The sequence below is a fragment of the Cynoglossus semilaevis genome, chromosome 8 (genome assembly GCF_000523025.1).
Source record: "Cynoglossus semilaevis isolate Cse_v1.0 chromosome 8, Cse_v1.0, whole genome shotgun sequence".
NCBI lineage: Eukaryota > Metazoa > Chordata > Actinopteri > Pleuronectiformes > Cynoglossidae > Cynoglossus > Cynoglossus semilaevis.
In genome coordinates this window covers 3,917,244-3,928,521 of record NC_024314.1, presented here as the reverse complement: position 1 = coordinate 3,928,521, position 11,278 = coordinate 3,917,244, and the positions used below count along the sequence as shown (strand labels likewise).

Below are 11,278 nucleotides of genomic sequence, written 5' to 3'. Positions count from 1 at the left end.
GTAGCAGCATGAAGTCCTCCTGTTAAAATACCAAAACAAAACCTATTGTGTTCTGTTTGATTTTAATGGTGAAATCTGACAACATTCATGTTCAAACCAGCCAAGAATAAGAAATACTCTTATTGTAGTACATACAAAAATACTCGCAGTAATGGAGCACAATGATCCTATCTGGTTTCAGAAAAAACCTAGCTGTGAACCTTGGCTCATGTCTCTTACTTGGAAATTCGTGCCCTGGTCTCAGAGTTACTAATGACTTGTAATGACTTACTAATGTCACTGCATGAAACTGTTGGGCTCTCTTAAAACACAAGCATTACATGCTAATTACAAGGTATGAGCTGTAGTTTGATGCAGACTTCCACTGGTGCATTTTTGCACATTTACAAATTTGGCAAGAAAGAAACATAAGGATAGATGGATGTGTGAAAAGATCATTTGCAGGCTGGTCATGTTTTTGGGTCTACACGGCTCCAACAGCAGCTCTCCAACAACGCCTCATACATACACAAGTTGGAAAGAGAGAGAGGGAAAAAAGAAGGGAGCAAGGAACAGGGGATCCCAATCCGTCACACGGATGACATCACAGCCTGCCAGTACTGAAAACTCGCTCAACAAGGGAGTCCCCACTTCCCCTCCCTGCTGCACTGGAACACACAGAGAGAGCAAGTGAGAGAGAGAGAGAGCAGTGCTCAAGCAAATGACTCTCATTAGTCCAGACAGCAAAAGCGAGTCACATTTCAAAAAATTCACATGCGCACCAGCCTGCACGCGCACACACACATGAATGCACTTTAGCTGCATCTCCATAGTGACCACTTCTGCTCCCCCAGCCTGGGGAGGAAATGCCAAACTTGGCGCTTCAGAGCCCCCTTCATGCTGTTCTTTTCTAATGCTCCGACAGGAGAAACAACAACTTTCCCTCCTCTTATCACTCCACTGTCTCCCATCTGTCCATTCTGCTCTCTTCCTGTTCCCCCGATTTCCCTCTCCCTTCCACATCTCTTTATCTCTCTCTCCCCCTCCCTGGCCTGTCAGTGATAAGTTCATTGAAGTAGACAACAGAGGTAAGAGCTCTCTTTTATTCTCACTTCAGCGCTGTGTTCAGTTTCAGGTTGGTTCTGTTCTTCGGCTGTGCAGTAACAACAGAAGGTCAGGTTTTGGATTACAAGAAAATCAAAGAAGCGTGCTGTTTTTAACTGGCACCTTAGAATCTACAGTGTGTGTGTGGACTGACTGCCATGTGTGGCCACAGGTTGTCTTTCAGTTTACCTACCTTGGTAATAATCAAGCTGTGTGTGTGTGTGTGTGTGTTTATGGGGGGGGGGGGTGGGAATGCAGCTGCGTGTGTGTTCATGTCTCAATTGAGGCTGCTGTTGTTTTCATTTGATTTGATTTTTCCATGACATTGTCCGATGGCGTGCTGCACCTTTATTTCTTGTTCCAAAGAGTCAACATGGAAGCCCTCTTTCATGGAGTGTGTTTTGTCTGACGATCATGTTTCATTTGTAAACAGTTGAAACCCAACGACAGTTTAGAGAGGACCGGTGCACAGACGACACTCCCCCGCGACAGCACATTTAAATGGTCCATGGCCGTCTGTCGACAGACTCATTAGTCCTTTAGTGCAATCGCTCATTATTTTCCAAAGAATCAAAGCCCATTGTTTGTTTGTTTTTAATCATATTATAAAAAAGGAAATCTTTATTTATTCAGCTAGTGTGTGTGTGTTTTTGTATGTGTTGCTGGACACCAAGACGAGCGGCAACTGAAACAATTCTTGGAATCAATTTACATTTTTCAAGTATCTGAAAACTCATCTGTAGTCCTTGGTTACAGAATAATACTCTAAAACACTGTACTGGATACAAACACATGCTGTGACATCACACACATCTGGATCCAAGACTTGGCTAACAGACTTTTCTCTCTCTGTCTCGATGTGTCCCCATCTTCACGGTTCCACCCCACCGGTCACCCTCTCTCCTCTACTTCCTGTCTGCCTTTCTTTCCGCCCACGCTCTCAGACATGAAAGAGAAGAACCCCTGGCACAGGCCTGTGACCATCATCATCACTGTGATTGGCGTCATAGCGATTGTTGCCTTGGTGACGGTGGCAGTTTTGCAGAACAAGCCCCTCTCCCAAAAGTACAAGGTAAATAGTGAGGGAAATACTCAGTGCTTGCAGCCTGGAGCTGAGTCCATGAGTCCATATATGGTCACACGGGGGAGTCCTGTATAAGATTGCTGGCTGCGGAATAAATCTTTTTTTTTTTATTAGCTGCAGGTTCGCTTCAGATATCAAAGCTTGTTTTAATGCACAGTGTAATAATAAATTCAAGGACACATGTAGAATAAGGCTGGCAAAGGTAAAAACATCTTTAAAGAGATAAAAAAAAGGTATGTTGAAAATTCCATTCCATCACGTCTGGATCTACTCTGTCCAATAAGATCAGTCCTGCACAAGAATGTAAAAAAGAACTAGTTAAATTTTCTGAGAGACGCGCAAGCCAGAGTGAGGTCGGTCAAGGACAACCTGGGAGAAAGATTGTGGAAGTAGGTCATTTGGTCAGATCATCTGCTTTTGTCTGGAGGACAGACCTGTTAGCCAAGGAACACTGTCCCTCCGGACAGGTCCTCCTCACATATAAAAGTCCTGTCAGAAATCCACAGTTAATGTCTCTCAGACGTGACTTCTGGCTCTTCTCCTCTCCAGTATGGGATTGTGTTGGATGCTGGTTCCTCACACACAGCTCTGTACATCTATCAGTGGCCGGCGGAGAAGGACAACGACACAGGCAGAGTGGAACAGATGCATTCATGCAAAGTCAAAGGTACTGTACGATGCACACAGGCCACACAGACAAATGTGTGTATAAATATATATAAGAATATACATATATTTTATGTTTCTCAAACTGTTCTGTTAGCTGTTAAAAAACCTGACGTCAAGTCAGTTGTATTTGTGTAGCATAAATTAGAATTAGAATAGTAAATAATAAATGTGAAATTAGTTTATATTAACAATACAAAGTAAAGCAGCGTGGGCTTCACAGATATGACTGAAAACCAAATTAAATCACCAAAGGAACACCTTATATTCATTAATTATTATAAAAATTAATCTAAGATACACATTTGGATTCAAATAAAGTGCTGCAGAATTCAGTGAAACTACTCTCTCAACAATTCAGTTTTCTTTGAATACATTTGGAACACTTACACTTATATACAATATGGGAGTAACATATAGTAAGTAAAAATAAAAATAACAATGAAACTTAAAGTTGTCATACAAAGTAGCTGAATGAATGCTAATTCTAGTTCTGACAGACGCAGTATCTTTCCTGGTGTCTGAGTTCAAAAATGTTTGTGCCGACATCCTTTCCACATCTGTCTGTGTTAGGTGGAAGCCTCTCATGTAACCATGGCAGCAAGGATGTACACCACAGACTGACTAAAACAGTTAGCCACAAAGCTGTTGTTAATTCTGCTTACGCAAGAAAACATGATGTAAACATGCTGAGTATTTATTTAGGACGTAAATTTGCAGATTGCCCTACTGGTCACTTAATGGTGACACTTTGACCTGAATTTTTTTTTTTTTTTTTGCCAGGTCCAGGTATTTCTAGCTACGCCTCCAACCCGTCAATGGCAGGAGAGTCTCTGAAGGAGTGCATGCGGGAGGCCCAAAGACATGTTCCTGCGAGTCACCACAGCGAGACCTCACTTTATCTGGGGGCTACTGCAGGAATGAGATTGCTCGAGTATGACTCACATCCAAATGTGATGTTCTGTGATTAATTGTCATTTTACTCCCTATTGTAAATTTACTGTCAGAACGGAGCATGCCTTACTGTCAGATATATTATACAGCGTGTGATAAGAGCGCTCACAGGCTATTTATTATTTATGTGTGACTGCATTGATTTAGATGTATTACAGTGTTTCAGTTTCAGGAAGTTGTGCTGTGTGTCCGTGCAGTTTGGAGAACAAATCTGCGTCAAATAAGGTCTTTCTAGCCGTGGCGGACGCTTTGCAAAAGTTTCCCTTCACCTTTCGGGGTGCGAGGCTCCTCAGTGGCCAGGAAGAGGGAGCTTTTGGCTGGGTCACAGTCAATTACTTAGACGACCGCCTCAAACAGGTTTGGGTTCAAATACCAATCAGGATGTATCATGGCGCACTCCAAAGTTTTTGGCTTCTGTCGTGCACCAACTTAATGTTCTGATGCAGGGCTTGCAAACAAAAGGCGCTCTTGACCTTGGAGGGGCCTCTACTCAAATCACCTTTGTATCCGATCATTTTGATGGCTCAGAGTCTCTTTCCAATTCCAAGGAATTCCGACTCTATGGCAATGACTACCAACTCTACACCCACAGCTTCCTCTGCTATGGGAAAGACCAAGCGCTGCGACTGACACTGGCCCACCAGACTCGAGTAACTTTTATTCCATTTTTATCCTTGTTAATACAGATGTCATTAAAATACACATTCACAAAAATAATAAATATAAACCAGTACGGAAATTCACTGTCTTGTATAATTTTATCTATTATGTCATTCTCTCTCTCTCTCCCAGACGGGCCTAGGGACTATAGCTGACCCCTGTTTCCATCCTGGCTACAATGAGACAAAGAAATACTCGGATCTCTATGACAGCCCCTGTGTGTCAGACAGGAAACCCCAACAAGCTCCTTCCAATTTTACCCACACAGGCATAGGAAACTTTCAACAATGCCAAGAAGTGGTCAAAAAAATCTTCAACTTCTCACGCTGTGAATACAGCCAGTGCTCCTTCAATGGGGTCTTCCAGCCAACAGTGCAGGGGAAATATGGGGTAAGGAGATTAAGGGTTAGTGTGCATACTGTTTACATGAACATGCACATATATGCATATATATATATATACTGTATATATATAAAACTATAATTTCATATATGTGAATACTGTATATGTATACTGCCCTCTCTCTCATTGCAGGGTTTCTCTGCTTACTACTTTGTGATGAATTTCCTCAACTTGACAGACACATCCATCCCTCTGGAATCTGTCAAGGAAAAGCTAGCACGCCACTGTGCTACACCCTGGCGTGAGGTTGGGAAATATTCTGCTTTCATGCCCTTCAGACTGCCTGTGCTGAAAACTGATGATTCCACTGTTTTATTTTGTTTTGTTTTGCTGTTTTTTTTCTCATGCTTGTCCAGCTAAAGAACAAGCATCCAGACATAAAGTTGAAGTACTTGGCTGAATACTGTTTTTCTGGCACGTATATCATCACCCTACTTACCGAAGGATACAACTTCACCTCAGAGACCTATTCCACCATAGAATTTATCAAGAAGGTCAGTAGTTCGCCTTGAGCCCAAGCTCATTTCATTCAGGTGTGACGATTCAGGTCACATCCTGCTGACTTTTAACTTCCTGTGTAGGGTAGTGTTTGTGTAGTGTGTTGGTTACCATGTCTGTCTTTCCAAATCAAGACCTAGTACATTTGGTATATGATTAAAACATAAAAAATTCTCTGTCCTTTGTTTAAACATTACTGTGTGGGAAACACATAAGCGCATACAAGGTCTTGAAAAATCGATGCATGCAGCAGTTTCACTTGATGGACATAAAAGGCCACCTCTTGTTTGAAACGATCAGCCCACACAAAGAAACCCTTGTGGCTAACAGCAAACGAAGAAGCTAACAATGCAAAAATGCACTTTGACATTTTTGTCAAGCCACAAGCATTTGGTTTGGGTCATCAAAATTAGAACGCCAAGCTCTATCTTCACATATGTCTCTCAAATACAAACCCATACGGAGGTGAATTTGTGGTTTTCTGGAAAAGAGTGATCCAGAGAGTGAGACAGAAAAAAAAGAAATTCAAATTTCTAAGTATTATGGTGTGCATGGCGTTCACTCCAGTTGTATTTACCAGGTTTGGTGCCATTAAAACACTGCACAGTGATGGAAAAAAATCATGCTTCAAAAAGTCTAATTATTAACGGTAAAGGGTAGGGTTGATTAAAAAACAATTTAAAGTCACTTTGAATGAAACCTTCATACAGAACACTTGTCAAACCCAAGACCTGTGGGCCAAATCCTGTCCACTCACCAACTAACAATCTAGTCACCATTCACATTGGTCGGAGGGCCAGAATTTTTCAGACATCTTGGTGGCCCGACAGTCAAATACAAGAAAATGAAAATCAAATTGAAATCCAGTTGCGGGCCGGATTGTACAGTTTGGCGGGCCTGAATTGGCCCGCAGGCTGCCAGTTGATGATCACTGGTCTACAGCATAGAGTCTATCCTTTTTTTACTGAATGGTTTATTCGCAGAGATCAAATCCCATGTGTGTATAACATGCAAAATAATTCCAATTTTAATGAAGCATAGATTTACCATGAACAAAATCCCATAATTCACTTTGCAATTAATCCCATAGGAAACACGTGGGTCATTTTATTTTACTGAGGTAAAAGTTCCTTCTGTCAATGCCAATTTTTCGGGTTAAAGCCTTGTCAGCGGTCCGCTGTTCTATAAATGTTAATCCTGTTAAGGCCACTACTTAGACTATGTTTTGAAATGCTTGAATGGTGTTGGAGTGGCAGGTACCTGTTGTGGGTACAGTATATTTTAAAGTTTATCCTAGAATTATCCCTTTATCATTGGCATCAGCAGATCTACTGTATACAGACCACCATACTGGTTCACCCAGGTTTTACACAACTGACAAATTAAATAATGTAACAGAATATTTTTAAATTATCTGAAAGCAATTATATGTTGTACAGGTCTGAACAGGAACAGGAAGAGCTACTTCAAGCTGCAGTCTCCATTACTTCCACTTTGATGTGGAAATTACTGCTGTTACTTCAACAAAGACTACACACTTCAGCTTTTACAACTACTAGTAGAGTTTCTACTTCTTATATTTCACTTGCAATCCTTAATGCAACAACTGCATCTACCACTGGTGCTGCTACCACTACTAATAAGTTGTGCTAAAACCTACAAAAACCATCAGATCTGAAAATGCCAAAATATCACCAAAAAAACCTGCAAGACTATAGCCATATTTTAAACTTTTTCTTTTTCATTTTTCTGTCCAGAAGTTGTACTGCAGGTTGTTGTTTTGTGACTTTTTATCACCATTTATTTTCTGCTGCTTCTAGATTAAGGGCAGTGACACAGGTTGGACTCTGGGCTACATGTTAACCCTGACCAACCTGATCCCAGCTGAAGCTCCAGACACCCCTCCTCTGCCCCACGCTGGCTACGTCTCCATAGTTACTGTCATAGCATTGGTGCTCTTCGTCCTCTTCATCTTCAGCCTACGTCCTCTTTGGCCGCGGTGTTCCAAGCAGCCGCAGATCGTATAAACACACAGCCAATCATGGCCTGCATACTGTACGTAGCAGTGATGGTAATGAAGTTGATGTGGTGAGAGAGTGGTGTCTGTTACTATTTTACCAATTTGTGAATAAACTTGCACCAGGATTTGTATCTGGAAGAACAAAGGTCGAAATCTGCTGCACAGTTCAAGTCCTGCAACTTATTTTGACTCAAGGACATTATAGAAGGACAAATGGTTTCTATTGGGGGGGGGAGTACAGATTCCATCATTGAAGGACACATTTTTTTAATATTTTTGAATGACTGAGTGGTTTTTTTTTTTGGAATGTTCGTAACTGTGAATGCATGTTTGAATGTGTGCTTCTGCGTTGGTCTGCATGTACAGTCTGTCTCCAAATATTATGTGAATATTACACTGTATAAATAAAACCCCACATTTATGTACATTTTTATGGATGATCAGCTTCATCATGTGGACATACATAAAACTTCTTTGTTCAGTTGTTTTTCTCTTCCATTAAATCGGTCATATTATATCTGTATAACAGGAAGGCGCTGCCCTCTGGTGGTAGGTTTACGGATGTGTACTGTTTATCATGAAGTCTTCTCTGTAATGTCCACTAGGTGTCTCTATCTCCCAGCTCTGCAGCTTCTAAAAAGGGAATGTTTTTATGCAAATGCTACTACAGCTCAAACTATGCTCAAAGGGAGTGTGAAATCCTCTGCTGGGTTGAAATGAGTGCAGAGCTCTGTGTAACTGGAAGGAAGTGGAAAGCTGTGAGGTTTCCCTCTGTTTGGGGGTCCAGCCCTTCCTCTGTGCAGTAGATAACATTTTTATCAGCAGGGAATGGAGCAGCTGGGAAGAACAAGAAAGAAAAAAACCTGATTCGATTATCTGTGGGTAGTTCCTGCTTTTACGCACATGCCTGTTGATGTTGGCAGAAAGCATTCTCTTCTCAGGCATCTTAAAAAATGCTGAGGTAGGGCTTGGACTGTGTTGTTTAATTCTTATGCTTTACAACATTAACCTTTCATGGCAATATATTTTGACATTTTTGTTAATTTGTACTTAAAACACATCTAAAACACATATGTCTTCTAGCTAGCAAGACAAACATACATTCCATCAATTATGTGACAGTGATGCAGGCAATAAGCCCTGAGGTGTGTGTTCAAATCCAGGCATTGGGCCATGTTTAGTTCTTGTGTTTTCCAACATTGACCTTTCATGACATATATGAGTTTTCTTCAGAAAACTAGTATTTGGTCAGATGGTGTACCCTGGGGCAGTTGCATATTTTAGTGAGAGGGCATCTATGTTAAATAAACAGATATAAATATAATTAGAATATATATGTCTACATATGAGTAAATGACAACTATTGGCATATATTTAGAATTCATGTAGATTGGCTGTTGTGCCCCCTCTGTTAGGATTGTTTACTGACTATAAACTCTGACGGATGTGACGTCACAGCGCGCAACTTTGTATCGACACACTGAAACAAAAATGACTGGGATGCAGAAAAGAAGAACCCAGTCTTGACTAGTAAATGGAAAGAATATAATAAAAAAATACAAATGTTTCTGATTATTTATTTTATCAACATGCAAGTTTGATTGAAGATCTAAAATGTTATTAATAAACTTCTCATATGTTCTTTATTTCTGTTTTTATTTTAATTTATTTGTACACACAGATCTACAAATTCGTTCACATTAATAATTACATTACGTCATTTCCTCTCCCTGGTTTGCGCATGCTTAGCATGAGCTTTTAAATTATACCGGAAATGTGCGCTCACGTTTTTCAAACAAACATTTGGTCGTCGTGGTGTATGCGTGAATGTCACGAGGGGAACGATAACTTGACAGAAACAACCTTTTAACGTTTAAACTACATAATGGAGCAGTTTTATGTGGTGTTCAGACATTTTATGGACACTAGAGCGTTAGTTTTGTTCTCGATAAACTTTTTTTGGCTGCAAATTAACCTGCTACCGTGTGTTTGGTGCTGCGGTCCAGCGTTTTCATCTCTGTGGACCCTCCGGATGCACAGCGGATGGCTCGTACAGAAAAGGCAACTGTTTAAAAAAAGGAATGGTAAGAATTAAACTTTGTTAATGTACGTACTTTCGTTTATTCAGTTGTAAAGTCTGCTTTTTGTTCGGGTTAAATATCGTTTCTTCTGAGTTCACTGTACTGATATCACAGCATTGTTGCTTTTTTTTGTGGTAATGTCGTTCAATTATCTATTTTGTTTCTTTCCGCATTAACGACAATCTACACTACGGGACCTTTAAATGTACGTCTTCCTCTCAATAGTTTGCGCATGCGTAGCAAGACAACATTTAAATTAAACAGGAAATGTTGCTCTCGTTTGTTAAAAACACATTTAGTACCCTAGTGTGTATGGGACAGAAAACGGGGTTAAACACAGCAAATACTGTATCTGCTGAAGACTAAAATACGTCTTGTTTTTACCTTTTTCTGTCCACATAGAGCGGTGGCATCTGCACCTCATCCAGGCCTTCACAACCAGAAGCAGAGATTGTCCCAGGAATGGCCATGAGACCTTTTTGGGAATAAAGCCAGTGCTCATGGACAGTGAGGTACAGTTCTCATCCCTGTGTGAAGGGTTCAGGACAGGGATAGAGTTGATGGGATAAGAGTTGGGGTAGAGAATTAGGTTTGAGATATGGATTGATTAGTTGGGATGATCAGAACTAACATACTAATAAATTAAAACTGCCAGTTGATGATCACCACTGTGCATAGTGTGCAAATGGCAAGTTTGAGGCCAGGTGAGTTGAAGTGGTGTATCCAGAGTATTATTGTGTGTTTGAATAAAGCATCCAGTGACTGTTGTCTTCATCTGAACAAAAGAAACAGATGAAGAAAATGTACAGATGTCCCTTATTCCATTGTGGTGTTTGCATTAGCACTGAAGAAGCCACAACTTTGTATTACTGTTGATAGTGAGCAGTCATAGTGATGTGTAAACATGTAGTTGTTGGCAGTGCTGTTGAAGTGACTACTCTGTAGCTGCTTTTTAGGAAAACCTGTTTGTTTGTGTTAACATGTGGCACAGTGACGTGTTGTTCTAATCTGCAGGTTCTTCCACACTGCGTACGAGGAGGAGTTTGGCTCCATCAACTGTGGCTTTCCATCGTGATGGAAAGAGGTAAGTGAGACCAACATTGATTGTTATTCCAGCTTCTTCCATTTATTGTCAGATCACTTGTTTGCTGGACTTGTGTTTTACTGAATTGTAAGGACTGTGTAACATGATTGCTATTGTCAATAACAGATTTTATTGACTTAGTATGGTTTTAGTTTCTTTTTTGTACTTATAGTATATTTTAATAGTTATATTTAGTATATATAGTTATATTTAGTACTTATAGTATATTTCTTTAGCTTATTTTTTAACTTGGTTATATAGTTTAATCATTGTGTAACTTGATTACTGTGCTATTGTCATTAACATTTTTTTAGTTAGTTAATTTGTACTTAGTATATTTTTTAGCTTAGTTGTACTGTGGTGCAATCATTGTGTAACTTGAGTTGTATTTGAAACCTTCCAATAAAAGAAAATTGGTGGACCATTTTGTGTATTCATTTCCAGATATTGAGCCAATAATGAAGAATATGAAGTTGAGTTTGTCATTGGCTTTTAGGGTGTGCATTGTCAAACTCAAGGGTTATACTAGTAGTTATAGTTTTTAAAAAAAAGCTTTTGTCCCTTTCTTTTAAATGTGCGTCTTGGTTTTAGATCTTGGCCAAAGATGTACCAACCGAGCGCAGTGGTCCTTCAGTGAGGAGCCGATTGAACGTTACCATTAAAGGTGTGAAAAGAAATGGATTTAACGCCTTTCACAGGTATTGACAAAGGAGTGACACCAACTGGACAAATTCAGTACAGACACG

The 11,278-nt window shown here is 40.1% G+C and overlaps 1 protein-coding gene across 2 annotated transcripts in view; it reads left to right on the top strand.

Annotated features, from left to right (window-relative positions):
* The window catches only part of entpd1 (ectonucleoside triphosphate diphosphohydrolase 1), a 16,629-nt gene extending 7,688 nt beyond the window's left edge, over positions 1-8,941 (top strand). The window contains exons 1-10 of one of the 2 annotated variants that reach the window (XM_008314114.3): positions 155-1,067; positions 2,028-2,155; positions 2,717-2,834; positions 3,617-3,767; positions 3,985-4,144; positions 4,234-4,437; positions 4,580-4,837; positions 4,982-5,095; positions 5,206-5,343; positions 7,168-8,941. In XM_008314114.3, the coding sequence (XP_008312336.3) occupies positions 788-1,067; positions 2,028-2,155; positions 2,717-2,834; positions 3,617-3,767; positions 3,985-4,144; positions 4,234-4,437; positions 4,580-4,837; positions 4,982-5,095; positions 5,206-5,343; positions 7,168-7,374 (1,758 nt within the window). In that variant the 5' untranslated portion in view covers positions 155-787 and the 3' untranslated portion in view covers positions 7,375-8,941. Of the gene's footprint in view, positions 1-154; positions 1,068-2,027; positions 2,156-2,716; positions 2,835-3,616; positions 3,768-3,984; positions 4,145-4,233; positions 4,438-4,579; positions 4,838-4,981; positions 5,096-5,205; positions 5,344-7,167 lie in introns of those variants that run through there. The other variant, XM_008314113.3, reaches the window with a different exon arrangement.
* Positions 8,942-11,278: the final 2,337 nt, after the last annotated feature.